The following is an 18,138-nucleotide window of genomic DNA, read 5'->3' as shown; positions in this document are numbered from 1 at the left end:
GACTCCTCTCTCTAGGTGAATGTTTTTTAAATCGAGGGATAACATAAATAAAGTGCAGTGATCGTCAGTGGCTTTGTGCTTAGAATTACATTTGTGCATACCTTAGGGCAAGACAGAAGACATTTCTGGTAGCTCGTCCTCAGTCTCTAACTCCTCCCCCTTTCTAGAGCTGCCTTTTTAAAAAAAATTGTGGCGGAATACATCTAAAAGTAATGAATTACCTATTTTTTTTTTAAAGACTTTATTTATTTATTTGTCAGAAAGAGAGAGAGAGAGAAAGCACACAAGCAGGCAGAGAGGCAGGCAGAGGCGGAGAGAGAGGCAGGCTCCCCGCTGAGCAAGGAGCTGGATATGGGACTCGATCCCACGACCCTGGCATCGTGACCTGAGTCGAAAGCAGCAGCTTAATCCACGAGCCACCCAGGAGTCCCTGGATTACCTATTTTTAAGCATCTAGTTTAGTGACATTAGCTACTTTCTTTGAAGGTACTCATTACATTTAAATGGCATTAGTAATACTTTCTTGGGCACAGTGACTGGACACAAACAACTAGAAGAGAAAGTGAAAGTTCCCCCAGCTTCACTGTCTTCTTTAGAAGGGAAAACTATATGGAGCCTGTGGAGCCTTCCAGACCTTGCTGTGTGTACTGTTATGCCCACTTCTCTCCACACAGGAAAGCATGATACAGAGGGCCAGGTTTTAACTGATAATTTTACTTTTTTAATTGTAACCAGAATCCCGGATTGGTTGCTCGATCGTGGCTCGCTTTCTCATGTGCAATGTGCATGTGGCCTTTCTGGGGGTGGGGGGCACTCCTGGACCTAACAGAGGACATTCTGTTCCACACCTGGGGCATTGACAGTGCTGTGTCTTCTCCCGTGTCCAACACCTAGGCCTTATGTGTGTTTGTGTCCTCCTTCCTGACCCCTTGCTACAGACCCCTCTCGCTGTCCATGCAGAGCCGGCTCTCCTAGTTACTCCTGACCACTGCGGAGTTCCCTTCTGGAGTATTTACACTTTGCACAAGGCTGGAAGCCTCAGGGTGGAGGAGTGGAGGCCAGAGTGAGATATGGTTAGCCAGTGGGCAGAAGCACACTAGGGAGCAGTTCAGCCCTTGGGCCATCCCTAAAATCACATTGACTCTGAAGTGAGCTTTTCCCTTTCTTTTGGTTAGTTTCACCATCCTTGCTCTTGCTCCGTGCTAAAGTTAACCTTCCAAGGCTGTCGGACTCCTGTTTTCTTCCATTCCACACTTTTCTTTGTTCTTCTCTCTTTTACTTTGGGTGCCGTGTGGGCACATACCACGCAGCCATGAATTCACTCAACAGCAGCCCACTGAGGCCCTGCCTTGCTCCAGGCACCTGATTTTGTGTTGAGAGCATAGCAGTGCGGGGCGGTGGGCGTTGCGGGGGTTGTAAGGTGGATGGGCCCTGCTCCTGTGGACTTGCCATCTGGAACTCTGGAATTGTCCACTGTCACATGGAGAGTCCTGAGAGGCCAGTAGCCAGAAGGCTCTTGACAGGAGCCACAGGAACAGTCATGAATCTCTGTCCACATTTCCCAGCCAGGCCTTGTCAGCTTCTTCATGGTAATGGCGGAGTTTTGATGCTGTCGGTATTAAGAAAAACACAGGCTTTTGAATATAAAAGAAAAAAAAAGGAACAATAAAGTTCAAAGTTCTAATGTCCAAATGATTCCTGATGAATTTTTTTAAAAAGGTTAACATGCATACCAGATTAGAAATTTCAGACCAGATGGAAAGGTCTAGAAATGAAAAAATGCAAGTGTGCTTGTGCAGGTACAGGATCAGAGATGAAATCTTTTATCCCCCAGAGATGAAATCCTAAGATATTTGTAGGCCGCTTTCCAGGAAAAGCCGTTCACAGCATCACATGGAGCCTTGGAAGAGATTTACCTGTAGGGGGCCTGCTGAGTTCCCCGCTCATGCTTCTCCACCCTGGTACCAGTTTGGAATCCATGCACATGGCTACAAAAAGACCTGGGTCTGGGTCTCCTTAACATGTTCGTGGATTCCCATTCTATGGGCAGACCGTAATGACCTAACCACTCTCCTGTTGATGGACATTTAGGTTATTTCCAGCTGTTCACTGGATAGGGTTGCATTTTAAAGGTTTGAAATTTCCCCAGTAAACACGTCCTCCCAATACCTGACCATCGAGAAGAGCAGATCCCTTTGGAAAGTTTTTAAATTTATTTTCACAGTTGACTCTTACCTTTTTTTTTTTTTTTTTTTTTGGTAAGGAGGCAGGGAGAGGAAGGTGACTCCTATGTTGGATGCTTACTGAAAGAACTTTTACATCCGTGATTACGTTTAGTTCTAGAAGGCCAGACAAGGACTCTGATGCTCAGAGAGGACCCACAGCTCATGGCAGGGTCCAGCTGGGGATCACACTGCTCTGAGCAGCCCTGGGCCTCGCACGCTGGTTCGCTTCCCTTTGTTCTGCCACTTCTGTACATCTGAGTTCACACGGAGCTCGGGGAGAGGTTTCTACATCCATCCACGTGAAGTTTTACTTAGACCTCCTAACCGGGCCATGTTTTGCTCTGCGTCGGTCTCGGTTTTCTGTTTCAGAAAGCTTTGATTGCGTATGGGAGTAAGTGGTGATCAGAGGAAGCAGTGACTTTATCTCAGGACCCTAATTTCCTGGGTTCGAGTCCTTCAGCAGAAGATGAAGGGGCTGTCCAGGGCTGTGTTCGATCACACAGCATCCTGAGTGGGTTCTGATGAATGCTGACTTTCCAATGCAGTACCCCTGGGGGGCTCCCATCTCTGGGCTCCCACTCGTTGGTGTCTGTAATGCACTCAGCGTTTCCTGGGCAGTAGAATCCTATCTCAATTTATCTGTCATTTTTGTGGATGAATAATCTAAAATGAGTAAATAAAAATTAATGTTTGGATTTGGATGCTAATTTAGCTTCCAAATAGGTTTTGTTTTGAGCGTTATTGAAATTAATCTGTGCTTCTTGAGCACATTCCACTTACTGGCAAGGTACGGTGGCCCCCAGAGTACGGTGGGTGGTTGGTTAGGGGTAAATTCAGAAGATGGATAAACCATATCAAGATAATGGAAACGTTTTCTTTAAAACTTTTTCCTTTTTTAATGACAAAAGGATGTCTGGACATCATCCAGACCCTGAAAAGAGAGAAATACTTGAGTCAGAATCTGCCCCAAACAGACTAGTTTTCTTTTGTCTTTTTTTTCTTGCTAGACCCAGTCCATTTGCATGTAAACACTGTTTAGAGGGTACTGAGCCCAGAACTGAGTTTGAGTTCCTGAGGAAGCACCTGTATTTCAGGAGGAGCTTGGGTTTTGGGATTGGGCAGTCTTCAGTTCCACATCTGACTCTTGGCTCAGGAGCTGTGTGACCTGGGCATGTCACTTTGTCCTTTGGAGTCTCTGTTTTCATATCTGTAAGATGGGAGTGGCCATCCGCCTATCTTATGTTTGTTACCTGGACTGGGACACAACTCAGTGTTTCCCACAGGCCTCTTTCATTTCTCTTAGAATGCCTCCTGACTTCTCAGGGGAGAACTTCTTTCAGCTTCCTTTGGGAACAAGTTTAACTCCCTGCTGGTACTTGCCAAGCCCCCCTTTTTAAGAGCCAGCATTTAGCTACATCTAGTGCACCTTGCTTTTTCTTTTCTGTTACTTATTTTTACCACAATAAGAGACACTGGTATTCCTTGCCCTATAGCAGTATACAGCTTCTTTTAACATACATTTATTTAAATTAGAAGTTAGGAATGCCTGAGTGGCCCATTCGGTTAAGCATCTGCCTTTGGTTCAGGTCATGATCCTGGAGTCCTGGGATTGAGCCGAGCTTTGGGCTCTCTGCTCAGCGGGGAGCCTGTTTCTCCTTCTCCCTCTGCCCCTCCCCCGTGCTCGTGTGCTCGCTTGCTCTCTCTCTCTCTCTCTCTCAAATAAATAAAATCTTGAAAAAGTCAGTAACAGCAGCATGCCGTACTGAGGAACTAAACTGGGTGGATGGTAGGTGGGTTTTCAGCTCGGAGTTGGTCCGAAGGTTGTGGGTTATTGTTAAGCTGTTTAATATTGTTAAGCTGAATCTCAGATCGGCTACCTCCTGGCTCTTTGACTGTGGTTGGGTCCTCTACCACCTTAGAGCCTCTGTTTTATCATCTATAGAGGGAGGGAAATGATAGGAGAACCTCCTGGGGTCGTTGTCAAGTTCAAATGAGATAGTGCATTCAGGGCCCTTAGAACAGCGTCTGGCACATGCAAAGTATCCTAAAGGTGTTGACCAGAAGGGCGTTTCCTTGACAAGCGATGGCCTTTGGGAAGCCCACGGCTGGTGTTGGTAAAGTGCTGAGTTTCTGACTTAGGGTGGTGGGCTTGAGTAGATGGTAGCTGGTGCTCTCGTTCTGATGACTTAACCATGGTGGTGTTCATCATCGTCCTGATGATGAAGTAGGAGGTAGACTTTTTTTTTGTTCCGGAAATAGAATTTCTTGGGGCAGCAACTCTAGGCAGCTTGACGATGGTGTCGGGCGAGATTCCAAGGTTCCAATCCGTGTGTTGACTTCCCTAGGCCAAGCCCAGCATTCGGTGCTTCATTAAGCCCACCGAGACGCTTGAGCGCTCCCTTGAGATGAACAAACACAAGGGCAAGAGGCGGGTGCAGAAGAGACCCAACTACAAAAACGTTGGGGAGGAAGACGAGGAGGAGAAGGGGCCCGCCGAGGATGCCCAGGAAGACGCTGAGAAGACTAAAGGTACTGAGGGTGGTTCAAAAGGCATCAGGACGAGTGGGGAGAGTGAAGGTGAGTGCGCCCGTGAACGCCACCCTGCCGCCTGCGCCGCGAGCCAGGCTGTCCCTTGTGTCTGGTCCCCCTGTGTGTCCATGGGCACTCGTGTTCCTTCCCGACGCCAGTGTACCTCATTCTGCAGGCCCAGCCCTTTGCAGGCAGCTGTGGGCAGGTCCCCTGCCCTCATCGCACGGGTGACCCAGAGCAGGCTTCATGACTCGGAACCCTGTGCCTCAGTTTCTCCTTCAGTAAACAGAGGCTAGCAGATGGTATTTACTTTGTCATTCTGAGACTGGAGTGAGTGAATACGCATACCGTGCTCGGAGCAGTGCCTGGCCTGGGTCGCAAGCACTTGATGCTGTTACCGCTGTTGTCAGGCTCATTGCAGTTCTGTTCGTCCCCGTCACCTGCCATTCTGGTTTTTGACGCGGGTCGTTGTTTCCAGTGCACTGCAGGAAGAAAACCCATGTTTAATGAGATTATATACCTTTAAGACAATTATGTTTTGGGAGGATCCAATAATCAGATATCACTTCCTAGATTCTTACGTTAGGATTTGTCTGAAGTCTTGTCTTTGGACAATGAGCACAGTCTTTGGACTTGTCTTGTCTTCGGACAGTGAGTGAGGTACACCGGGGTTCGGGGCACATGTGCTCAAAAAGCCAATCATTCATTCCTCTTTCTCTTTTGTATTGGGATGATTCTGGGTGAATTTCCACCTTGCTCTGACTCACATACTAACACTTTCTCGATCTGGACAACGGTGTGTGCTCTGGAATTAGGCAAGCTTCAGCCGTGCAGGCTCTCTGGTGGCAGGGGTTGGGTGCACAGCCACACAGATGGGGTCTCTGGCCACGGCCCGGGCACCCGGGGTGGAGCAGAGCATGGGGTAGAAATGGGATCGGGGCTCTGCTCGCTGGAAGTTTACTCCTCTGACACTTCCTGCAACACATGCACGGGCTGTCCTCAGCTCCCGCTGTGGGCTGTCCTCTTGGGTGCGGGGCTGGTTGTGGCTGCTCCAAAGCCAGCAGCTGTCGTTGGCCCATCAGTCTGGACTGTGGGAGTCCCTAGTCTGGGAGGCTCTGAAACTGGAAGATGGAGGAGCTCCGTAAATCCGTGGCTGGGAACTCATTTGATTTGGGCAGTTTGCTGTGATTTCGGAGCCAGAACCCAACCCCGTCTCCACCCTGCTGGCCCCATTCTGAATCTCTTGGCAGTTCTCAGGAAATGCCAAGATCCCATTTTGATAAATCTAACTGAAGTATCTCTCTGGTGCCGCCCAGCCCCCTTTGTAAGGCTGAGACCCCCGCATGCTTTTATTCCTGTTGAAAGTGTGCAGGAAGCGCTTTGACAAAGGAATTCCTATTTGGCCCGGGACACGATGCCAACAAGTATATCTTTGGTGGGGAGGTGAGGGGCAAATGCAAGGTAAGCAAGCCATCTTAGTTGGCTTAGTTGCATCTTTTCTCTCTCTCTCTTTCTCTCTCTCTTTTTTTTTAAACTCAGGAGAAAGCTGTCTGGGTAAAAACCCTGGGGTTTAGTTGTCCTGTGACCACACTGGGGTAAAGGAGGAGGATTTCACCCCATTTTGTACTCTGTGTTCCTGTCGATTTTGTTTTGGAAAGATGCTACCTCTTTCATTCCAATCCTTTTAAGGGCTGCTCTCTAACCAGGCCTGGCCATGACTAACCCTGGTGTGGACAGGGCAGGCTTGGCCGCAAGCACACAGGCAAGTGAGTCAGCCCGGCCGCCTGGTCCTGGCGTGCGGGGCTGCAAGCGGCTTGGCTGGGCTGCCTGCCGTTCCAGCTCGCTGTTGGGATTGAGGTGATGACTCCCCAAATGCTGAGCCTGCCTGTCCTCTGCCCGGGGCAAGGGGAAAAACATTGACCAGCCCCCAAAAAACCTGTTTCCTGGGTGCTTTCTCGGCCAGGTTGAACCAGACAGGGCCCCGGCATCTCCCCCAAAGGTTTTGCTTGGACAGTTGATGCTGATGTTAGAACTTTAGTTGAACATGACTCTCAACGGTCGCCCCCACCCTTGACATTTTGGTGTCCTCCTATTTTCTCGAACACACAGTAGTCATTCCAAAGTATTATGGACCTCTCATTTTCCCACCCAGCTCAACATAAGTAAATACAGCTCCCACAGGCCTGTCTAGCAATGAGATACCTCACTGGGCGGCGGCAGCTCAGGTGAGCGGGGCTTTGTGTGTGGTGAATTTGACTCTTGCTTATTCTTAGATTTCAGGTGTGGCCGGTGGGTATCCTCTCCTTAGACTGTGTCTGTGTGAAACCAGGCAGCTGTTAGGTCCTGCGACTTGGAAGGGCATCAGGCCACAGTGTCCATGTGGGATGTGCTAAGAGATGGGATGCCTTGCAGTCAAGTCTAAGTTTATTGTGAGCCTCGACTGGTCTCCCCAAGCTCTGTACCTCAGTTTCCCCGTCTGGAAATTGAGTATTAAAAAATGTAATTCACGTGGTGCTTTTTTTTTTTTTTTTTAATGTTTTATGTTAGGATTCTTGTGGTTATGAGAGTCAGAAATTCAACTCTGACTGGCTTCAAAAGGGTGACTATTGTTCATGTCGCTGGAAGGCCTGGGCAGGGCAGGCCCCGAATGTAGATGACGACTGGCAGCGCGAGGCTCGCATCCTGCCCGCCTACCACTGAGTAGAGAAGGAGCTGCTTCTTCCCGTCGGCAGCTCCAGTCTGGGGGCCAATGCCCTGTGACACTGATGGGCCTGGCTCACCCGTTGCTGTAGAAAGGTGTTCTATGCCGACTGGTCACACTTGGATTGCTTGTTGATCCCATGATAATGACTCCCTTGGTAAAAAAGAAAATAGGGTGTGTCCATCAGAAGAAGGGGGCACGGATGCTGAGCCAGCAGAAACAGCAGATGCTCCCCGAGAAAGCTGCACTATTTCTGTGTGCTCCTTTGCCCTTTGGAGGTGGCTCTGTGGCTCTTCTCCCCTCCAGATGACTTTTCTCTGGCGGGCTTCTTGTCCTGTCCCTGGATCTAGAGGCTTGTTGACATCCTGCTTGAAATCAGCGCAGGCGGCTCTGGAGTGAAGAGATGCTGGCAGCAACTTCCCCTGCAAACCCTGGCATCCCCGCACTCGTGGGGGAAATCTTGCCTTGGTGAGGTGGCAGAAGGCACAGGCATAAAAAGGCGTGTGGTCACAAGTCACAATTTTGCCATGACCTGATTTAAATGTGGCATTAACATGTTCTTTTTCTACAAATGCAACCAGAATTCACCCCTCCTCCACAATGAAGCCCAGACAAGGAAGTAGTGTGAAATGAGTGTGTGCCTCTGGACCCCTCTGCTTGGCTTCGGGTCCCAACTGATGAGTGACTCATTTTGAAACTGAGAAAATCACAGGGCCCCTAAATTCGCAGAAATTACACACTAAAAGGAAAAAGAGGGGTACCCTCGTGCCTGTGGCCAAATAAGTGTTCACTCGATGCATGTCAGTCTGAAAGGACAGTTGTCTCTTTTTGGAGCCACTCAGAGCAGTAATTTAATAAGCAGACCTAGAACAAGAGAGCGAATTGTTTACACTTCTTGTCTGAAAAATAGGATGTAGTTTTGGTGTTTGCCTATGGAAAAAGTAGGCGCTGATTTCATGTCCTCAGATTAAAGACCTACTCTTTTCTTGAATCCCAGCAAGGGCACGGAGTGAAGAGTCCATCCCCGATTTTGAAAATGCCAGGTCAGCTGGGAGTTGAGGGGTGCCCAGACGTTGGGAACCCCAGCTTTGCCTGTTTTGTTTTGTTTTTGTTTTTTTTCCTTTCCTTCTTTTGAAGCCTCCATTGAAATGAAATGGAATCCTGGCCTCATTTCTGGCTCCTTTTGCAAAGCCAGAGCCAAGCCCACGGCTGGCAGAGTCTCCTGACTGGGACGAACTGTGGATTAGTGGATTAGCCACTGGTAGGTGAGGGTCTGACTCCTAGACCCTGGAGAGGCTGCTCCTGAGCAGCTCTGTGACCCTGGGCAAGTCATTGCTTCCCCATGGGAGGCTTCCCAATGCACAGCCCTCAGGCTGATGGAAATGAGAGCATCACTGTCTCAGCATTCAACCATGTGGCCCAGGAGCACTGCAGAGACAACCTGGCCAAGGCGGAGAGCAGAGTGAGGAACTTGGAAGGACCGCATGTGTTCAGGCAACCCCCTGCCACTCCCTACTGCGAGTTTCCACGAAGCTGGTTCTGTTCATTTGTCTAACGAATTAATGAGGTGGCTGTGTGGGTGAGTGTTGGGGGGGGCGGGGGGCGGACAGCAGGAAGGGAGGGAGGATTAGGTGGCTGGGCCACCATCGCAGAGACGTGAGAGTGCCACCTTTTCAAATGGGCTTAACTAGTATAAGGAACTTCCTAGAAAAAAACATTTGGAATGCAATCTTGTGCTGTTCAGCCAAGGAAAACAACAAAACAAAGGAAGAGGTTCCCCCAAATCCCCAGCTCATACACACCCTGTTGTTGCCAGGTGCCTCTGGAAATTCTGCTCCAGAGCCGGCCAATCACATGCAGGCCTTCCCTTATTTCCTAGGTAACCAGCAAGGGCATTTTTTCCTCCTTCCCTGAACGTTCTCGTTAGGGCCTTCTTATTCTCCCCTTCCCCCTTTTTATTATCTGTCCTCATTTTGATTCCTGGAATGTAGAACACAGAGGGCAACTCAGAAAATCCTTGAGTCTGTGAAGTCAAAGACTGTCGGGAGGTCATGCCTGCCATTTCCCTGAAAAGCACTTCATTTACCAAATATTAATCAGACTAGAATGTACATCATCCTGGGCAAGTTGATGGATCATTGCTTTTTTATTTAAAAGTGTCAGAGCATCAGGGAAGCTCCCGGGTCTGGCCAGAGTTGTCACTTGGAGGGGGAGAGGTTGACATCCTCGGGTGCTGGGGGTCCTTCGGGCTCGCCTGTCCATCCACACTGTTGTGCAACCCGCACCGCCGTCCGTCTCCGTAGCTCTTTTCATCCTCCTGAACTGAAACTCCGTCCCCCTTAAACACGTAACTCCCTGTCTTCCCACCGCCCCTCTGGCAACCATCTTTCCACTTTCCAACCTTCCAGTTTGGTCCTCATGACTAGTGCTGCTCTGCTCTGCCCATGGCTACGCAAATCCTGTCCTGTTCTGGGGGCTTTTATGCAAATGACAAGAGGTTGAGGGCCGTGGCAGGGCCTGTGAGGCCTGAGGAGCTGGAGATTGGGGTTCCCAAGCTGCCCAGCCTCATGAGGAAGGTCCTTGACTCCCAGAGGCTCAAGGCTATAGTTGTGGAAAGGGGTTGTACCACCCAGGCTGGGGTGCAGGAGCCCTTCACGATGGTGGGTCCAGGGCCTGGTGCTGGGACTGTAGCCACACAGGAGCTCCTTGCCAGGACGTGGCTGATGGGCCGTGCCGAGAGAGGAGCCCCCCCAGCAGCGGGGCAGAGGCCCACCTCCTCGATCTCTCTCTGCCCTCAGTGTGCCCTCCTGTAGAATGCCGACGTCGGGCCAGCTCAGCACTGCTCCAGCTGTGGGACGCGGGGGTGTTTGTAAGTGGGATGGGGCGGTGAGAAGACTCTTGTTGACATCAGCCATACGCTGCAGCCCAGCCGGACGTGCTGTCCCTCACGCCTCCCTCACGTCCCCACGCGCCCTCCACTCCCGCGCCCCCCCCCCCCCCGTCCCAGTCCACAGCAGGCCTCGCTCCTGGTTGTTCCCTCATGGCGTACACTTTCACACTTGCTTCCTATTTACACCAGCTGTATGCTTAGAGGACTAAGGAGGCTTTTTTTTTTTTTATTTGAAAATAATTTCAGATTTATAAGAATTAGGAGAAACAAAAATAGTATAAAGAACACCTGTTTACCTTTTACCCGGGTTCATCTTGTAACATGTTATGGCCCATTTGGTTTCTTATTTATGTTTTCCCTCTCTCTGTCAACATACACACACACACACACACACACACTTTTTCTGGGTGAGCTGCATCTATCCTGTCGCTTCGCTCCTACGCGTGTGAACACCCAGTTGCTAAGAATTGGGCTTTGGCTTGAATGACCCGAGGGCAGCTGTCCATGCCAGTGTGGGTTTCTGCGGTCCCTGTCCAGTTTGTCTGTTGGCCCGATAATCTCCGTTCTAGCGTATTTCCCCCACCAGCCTGGGGTCAAGTAGTGCCTTTAGTAGTCCCGTCTCTCGGGCCTTCATGACCCTGGAACATCTTTCCACAGCCTTCTCTTTCACAACAGTGACATCTTTGAAGAATGCACAAGCTCTCCCTCCTTTGTTTTAATAAAATACTCCCTCGTCTGTCTTTGGTGTTTTCTTTGTGATTACATGGAGGTTACGCATTCTTGGGTGGACTGTGGTGTAGGTGGTGTCCTGTCTTTCTCAGAGTGTCCCACCCGGAGGCATGTGCTGTCCCCCTGACCCTCACGGGTGACATGAATACTGGTCACCTGCTGTGGTGACCCTTCTCTCTGCTGTATAATCGCTTTCTCTTTTCTTTACAACTAGTTCACAGGGAGGCGCTTAGAGATCATACAGTCATGCTGTGCCTCAGTACAGTGCCCCTGGGAGCCCGCATTCGCTGATGATACTCACCTGATCCCATCTTCACCAGACTGGTAGCAAAACGGTCATTTTCCAACATCAGCCCTCTCTCCGTGTTTAAAAATCAGCCCTCAGCATTCCATTGCAAGCAGGACTCCTCCTTTCTCCCCATTTCTTTCTTTATCAGTTCTTGGCACAGACTCAAGGATTTCAGTTTTTCGTGGTTTGTATTTCATTACTGACTGAATTCATCCAATGCTCAAATTGTCCCAGACTTGGCCTTTGGGAACCCTTTTGCACTGGCTGCTGTGTCCTTGTGCTAAGCTCCCGTCATTTCTTTTGAGCAATCCTTATACTTTCTGGCTTGATAAGGTATTCCACATTCATCTTGGAATGGTTGGGGAATGCCCATCCCTGACACAAGCCATTTCTCTGGAAAACCCTGCTTCCGGCACCTGGGTGGCTCAGTGGGTTGAGCCTCTGCCTTTGGCTCAGCTCATGGTCTCAGGGTCTTAGGATCGAGCCCCGCATTGGGCTCTCTGCTCAGCAGGGAGCCTGCTTCCTCCTCTCTGCCTGCCTGCCTCTATGCCTACTTGTGATCTCTCTCTCTGAAATAAATCTTAAAAAAAAAAAATCACAGGGATTTGTTGAAAAAAAAAGAGAGAGAGAGAAAAACCCTGCTTCCTCTCAGTGGACAGTGGTATTAGAGGCCAGGATCTGGGTGCCAGAAGGGCTGATGGCTATGGGGGTGCCTTGCTTTTTGGCCCTTTCAATGGACAGATCTAAAAAACGGATGCCTGTATATACACAAAATATACATTTACTCGTGCATACCTATATATATGTACAGACATGCATATGCATGTGCATATTTTAAAAATCATGAATGCGTAGCAATACCTCCAGTACTGAGACCAACGCAGATCTGTTCCCAGAGCGTTCTTTCTTGCCTTCCCTCATTCCAAATCCGTGTGTCACTTCTTCAGCGAGAGCCTTGGCTCCCAACAATGTCCACACGTTTGTTTGCTCAATCCTATAATACACCTTAAAAAGTTTCAGTTTGTTTATTGCTTATTAAACAGGAGATCACAGTGAGCCCACCCCTGCATGCCTCATCTGTCTCCCCACTGAGGGTATACGATCCAGGAGGATGTTTGTAGCTCCTTGTTAGTCTGCCCTTTCTTTGTTCTTTATTCCCCATCAGGATAGGTATAGCATGCATTAGAAAAAATATTGGTCCTTTTTTTGGTCTGGTAAGGGTTCTTCCTTCTCATTTTTATAGATTTAATTTCTTCTTCTTCTTTTTTTTTATTTAAATATATGGGTTATTAACAAATTTAAAGCCACGCAAAAGGGTAAGTTTAAGCAGTGTCCCTTTTTCCATATTCCATCCCATTTCTCTTCCCCTGGTAGATAACCAACTTGGCTGCTTTCTGGAATAGCCTTCCCACGTTTGTTTTTGCGAGAATAGGAGGATCTATAAATGCTTGCTTTCTTTCTTTTTCCTTTTAATATTTTATTTATTTGTCAGAGAGAGAGAGAGAGAGGGAAGGCACAAGCAGGCATAGTGGCAGGCAGAGGCCGAGAGAGAATCAGGCTCCCCGATGAGCCAGGAGCCTGATGTGAGATTCGATCTCAGGACCCTGGGATCATGGAGCCGAAGGCAGTGGCTTAACCGACGGAGCCACCCAGGCGGCCCCGTTTTCTTAGTCTCCCTTCTCTCTTACACACAGGGTAGCACATTGTAAACACTCTCTTTTTTCTTCGCTTAGCGGCTTCTCTGGAAATCACTTCGTATCAGTTCACCGAAGTCTTCCTCATTCTGTTTTACAGCTGCTGTGTGTGTCTGTACCAAAGTTTATTCAACCGATCTTTACGCTTGGACAGTTAGGTAGTTTCCAATATTTTGCAATTACAAGTAATACTTCAGTGAATTGCCATTGTGTGTCTGCATTTTTATATTGTAAAGGGGTGTATCTTCCAGATAAATCCCTGCAAGCCGGGTTGCTCAATTGAAGGGTATAATGTGATTTAATGCCCCCCTCCCTTTTTTTCTTAAGTTTCATTTTTTTAAGTAATCTCTACACCCTGTGTGGTGGTTGAACTCTCAACCCCAAGATCACGAGTCACACCCTCCACTGACTGAGCCAGCCGGGCGCCCCTCAAGTTTCCTTTTAAAGTGTATTTAAATCAAAAGAAAAAAGTGAGATCAGATAAAATGATGAGATAAATAAAAAATAGTATGGGCAACACATAAACTTGGCGAGCATCCAAGAGGCGGGCAAAGAACTGAAGCTGAAACAAAACTGAGCTGGGTTCTTGCCACCTTCCCTTCAGATTCCAAAATAGAGACCCAGATGGGATGAGGGCTTGTGGTATGTTGTAGCAGGTTCAAGTGGAGTGGGAATTCGGCGTCAGAGCCCGAGTCCTGGCCTCCGTGACTGCCCATGGAAATCCGTGCCCACAGGCTCACTGATCTGCTTTCCTTGGTGGTAGCAGCATGGTGTGTGTGTGTACCCTGGGCGGGGAGCAAGTCTGCACCGAGACAGTCGCATATCCATAGGAGGAGTGGGAGCAGGGGCTCAGAAGGCTCTGCAGGACCATGCCCCACGTTCTGGTCTGGCATAAAAAGAAGGTTCACTTTGACCCTGAGTCACCAGGAAACGAAAGGTCAAAGCTTCTTTGGCACCCTCTTTTAAAGATGATTGTGGAGTCCGTTTTAGAATAGTGAGAATCTGGAGAGACCGTCTCCCCCAAAACTTATTACATCCCCCATGCCCACATGGCATTTTACATACAGCTTCAGGGAGTTGACAGATGCTAGAAAAGAATCACTACTTTTAAGAGTTGTTTGGATAAAATTGTTAAAAAGAGGGAGGCAGGGGAAACCTGTGTTGGCACTGGAAGGACTGTTGTACATTCATCTAGAGAATTCATCCTTGTGGAACTGCTCGCTCCCTGACTGTGCTGGCCAGATGAGGATATAGGGGGTGGGATACGGCTGTAGGAACCAAGGGGACAGAACTGAGGTTCAGAAACCTCACTGTGGATGGAGAGACCCTTATGGGACTGGTCCTGCATGAGGATGGGACCTGGGAGTGGGAGGGCAGTGACCCTGGCTTTTTGGGGGTACTTTTCTAACTATGCTAATTGTCACTCTGCTTTTGGGCTTCTGTTTCCTCATACACAGTCTCCAGGACTGAACCGGTGGTTTTTAGCAGTTTTGTGTGAAGCCCCAGAATTCTAGAAAGGAGCTTCAGGGGCTTCTGTAGGGTGCAGGAGGAAACCCGCGGCTGGGGGTGTTTGGGAACCCACCCACCCTTTACCCGGAGCAGCTCTGCTCCCATCTGTGGTAGCGTGCTACGGGAAATTGTCATTCAAAATTAATAGGCCACTCCTTAACTAAGTTTGATGAGCACTAGACTGGATTATCTTTAACTGCCGTCTGCTCCAGAATTCTGAGTGTTCAGGGAGATTAAAAAATTAAAAAGGAATAATCACATCACCGCAGCTGCATTCTCTAGGCTGAGGCACTAGGGCTTGGCCCTGGGACCTTGGGGAGTCCTTGAAGCTGAGTTCCTGCCTTGTCAGCCAGGCTGGGAGGGAGGGGAGCCTGCAGCTGGGCAGGAGGTGTGTCAGAGGTCCCAGGGTGGAAGCCAGAGACTGGCACCATCGTCCTGCTTGGTAGCCTTCAGATGTTTTCAGTGGCACGCTCTGTCGGTAAACACAAACAATCAAATAAATGTCATTTACGCAGGCATCTCCCCAATATAGATGCATTTATTGTAAATTACACATATTTGTATTGCTGTACCAAGGTCAGATACATCGCAAAACAAAACAGATGGTTAAAAGATGAGGATAATTAAAAATAAGAGAGGTGCTGCCCTGTGAATCATCTCCTCTCCCCGCAGAGAGGTCCCAGTCGTGGGGAGGCAGCTGGAGGAGGTTGGTAGGGGTAAAGGTGCAGGCGCAGGAAGGAACAATCATTCTCAGACGGCGTCTGCACCCCCACCGGCCCGCTGCCGCGGCCATGCTGTGCAGACTGCTGTTGACTCAGTAGCTCCCTGTGAATTGACTCACTCGGTTTTTTTTCCCCTTAAATTTCACCTTCTCCTAAGCAGTGAGGTCTGCAGAAGAACAGGTTTTCCGTGAGTCTGACTCTTTTTAAGGCACACTGGAATAAACACAGAACAACACACACAGAACCTTTGTCCCCATTGCCCTTGAAAATCCTGGGTCAGCCCCCACCTGTGGGATGGCCCCGTGGGAGGCTCCCGTCCACCCTGGGAGGAAGGGGCTGGTGGTCCGGGCCTGTGTGGATGGGTGGGGGGTGTGCTCCTCCGTGCTGGAGGACAGGTGCAGGCACACAGCCCTACCTTGCAGAGCTCCCCAGGGTGGTGGGCATGCGTTGCCTTAGGGTGGACGGGGTGGAGCCCTGGGCCACCCACTACGTGTCATAGCAGCTGTATATCACAGCTGGCCCTGTCTGGTGCTGGAGCTTCCCATGCTGGGCTCGCCCAGCCATCTGTCTGTCCATCCCGGTGGTAAGCACTTGCTGCATATGGGGTGCTGGACTCGGCACTGGAGTTCCAGTGGTGAGCAGAACAGAGAAGGCGGCTCCTCTTAAGAAACCCCCATTCGAGTGGGGGAAGGCAGGCAGCAAATAAGCAAGCCATAAATAGAAAATAGGAAATCCTGGCAGTTATAAATGCTATAAAGTAAAATCGATATAAGACGGGGAAGGGACAGGTGCGCTTGGGTGGCTCAGTGGGTTAAGCCTCTGCCTTCAGCTCAGGTCATCCCCAGGGTCTTGGGACGGAGCCCTGCATCAGGCTCTCTGCTCAGCAGGGAGCCTGTTTCCCCCCACCCCACCCCCTGCCTGCTTCTCTGCCTACTTGTGATCTCAGTCTGTCAAATAAATAAATAAAATCTTTAAAAAAAAAAAAAAAGAGGGGGAAGGGAAAGATTCAGCCAGAAGAATTTCCAATAATTTATGTAGCTACTCCCTCCAGGAGGCAGAGTATAACTCCCTGCTCCTTAAGGGGTGCTGTGCTTAATGACTTGCTCCTACAGAGTGTGCCGGGAGAGAGGAGGGAAAGTCACTTTCCAGTGGAGAAATCTGGCTGGCATTCGCTTGGCCCAGTGGCACAGACTTACCATTGGCGTTGATCCGGCCGTGTCACCGGCCTGCGTACTCGCTACATCGGGCCACGAAGAGCACTTCCCGGTGTGGGCTTCCTCCCAGAAACCTCTACCCCAGTCTGTTGATCGGAAAACATCAGACAGACTCAGATAGAGGAACATTCTGCAGACTACCTGACCAGTTCTCTTGGCTCGACCCCTAAGGTCACCAGAAGCAGGGGAGTCAAAAACTGTCCCAGCCAAGAGGAGCTTAAAGGGGACATGACGACTGGATGTAACATGGTGCCTGGGTTGGGATCCTGGAACAGAACATGGACAGTGGGGAAAAACTAAGGAACTATAAATAAAATCTGCATTTTTAATCAAAATTTAAGGAGGTAAACACCAGTGCAGAGGGAGTCTGAGAGGACATCTCTGGGGTAGTGGCATTTGAGGCTTGAAGGGTGTCCTTGAGTCAGGCCAGGGTCGGAGAGACCCAGGGTGAAAGCATTCCGGGCAGAGGAAGCAGCTGTGTAAAGATCCTGGGGCAGAAATAAGCTTGGGCCCATCAAAGAGCACAGAGGAAGCTCAGCACAGGTGGAGAGGGGTGTTGGGGAGAAGGCCAGGCAGGGAGGTCAGAGGTGGAGAGGGACCGGGTTCCACAACAGGCCGCCTCGACACCGTGGAGGGCATGTGGATTTCATCCTCCGTGCGATGGGAAGGCAGTGGGGAATTCTGAACAGAAGGGCGGCATGGGCTCATTTCCACTTACAATCACTCGGGTCTGTGTGCAGAGTGAAACTAGAAGGTAAGGGGAGGCAGAGCCAGCTGGGAGGCCTTTACCGGAGTCCAGGGAAGAGCATAGATGGCAGGGGTCCACCAGAGTCCTGGGCGTCGTCGCATCCCTCCAGATACAAGTGCAGCTTTGCATGTTAGCATCCTTTTCCCTACGTCTGTCTCCTGAAGATGAGGGCAATGACCTGAACTCCGGGTTCCGAGAACTAGCTAATTGAAGGTCTGCACCTGCACGTCAAAGAACTCTGACAGGGACCCCTTAGAGCCAGGAGCGAACCATCTCTCATTCACCTGTGTTGGTTCATACCTTACCTGCTGAAAACTAAAAATGTACACCAGTCTTATGTCGGTTGCTCCACGTGGCCCCTATTTAATTGGGAGAAATACAGTGAGCTCCCTGACCTCCCTCTGCCTTCTGGAGGTTGTCAGCCGAAAAGGAAAACAAAAGGCTTCAGCCATGTCAAAGCCTTCGCTAGAGTGTAAACAGTTTCAGAATCTTCTCCGTGAACTTGGTTATGCTTTTTTAACCACATATTATTTTTTGTTTCTGCTGCCTCCACTCCCTTGGGAAGGAAGTGTGATGTCAATAAGTACAATAAGTGCCTTAAGAAAACATATTTGAAATAAAATAAATTACTGCAATTTGCACTTTTTTATTAAAATCAGGGCCCCGTTTCTTGGCACTGGCAAGACAAAAGGAAGAGAGGTTCTGGCCTCTGTCTGATTTCTCCCCAGCTTGTTGCTGATGCCCGGTCCCTGCTGGCCAGTGCTTGCTGGACACGCTAGGAGCGGTCCACTCGGGCTCGGGCTCGGGCTCGGGCTCTGGGATGACTGTGTCTGTAAATCTAGGGCTGTGAGGCTGTCCGGGCTCATCCCCGTCTCTGTATTTGCTTCC

At 49.6% G+C, this 18,138-nt stretch overlaps 1 protein-coding gene and 1 long non-coding RNA gene across 15 annotated transcripts in view; one reads left to right on the top strand and one right to left on the bottom strand.

Annotated features, from left to right (window-relative positions):
* The window catches only part of CLEC16A (C-type lectin domain containing 16A), a 206,455-nt gene that overhangs the window by 51,988 nt on the left and 136,329 nt on the right, over nucleotides 1-18,138 (top strand). For 8 of the 14 annotated variants that reach the window (XR_014306365.1, XR_014306366.1, XM_082714140.1 and 5 more), the window contains one exon: nucleotides 4,571-4,802. Coding sequence is in view for 11 of the 14 variants with exons in the window: in XM_082714140.1 (XP_082570266.1) it covers nucleotides 4,571-4,802 (232 nt within the window). In the remaining 3 variants the exon portion in view is untranslated. The remainder of the gene's footprint in view (nucleotides 1-4,570; nucleotides 4,803-18,138) is intronic. The other 6 variants (XR_014306364.1, XM_082714132.1, XM_082714136.1 and 3 more) reach the window with 1 other exon arrangement.
* LOC309854726 lies at nucleotides 12,675-18,133 on the bottom strand. Its single transcript, XR_014306390.1, has 2 exons — nucleotides 16,485-18,133; nucleotides 12,675-15,501 (listed from the first exon to the last, which is right to left on the bottom strand). It is a non-coding gene; the product is annotated as an uncharacterized lncRNA (long non-coding RNA).

This window comes from Mustela nivalis (genome assembly GCF_964662115.1).
Source record: "Mustela nivalis genome assembly, chromosome: 19".
Taxonomy (NCBI): Eukaryota; Metazoa; Chordata; class Mammalia; order Carnivora; family Mustelidae; genus Mustela; species Mustela nivalis.
Note: the sequence above shows the minus strand (reverse complement) of the source record. Positions and strands in the feature narration are given on the sequence as shown.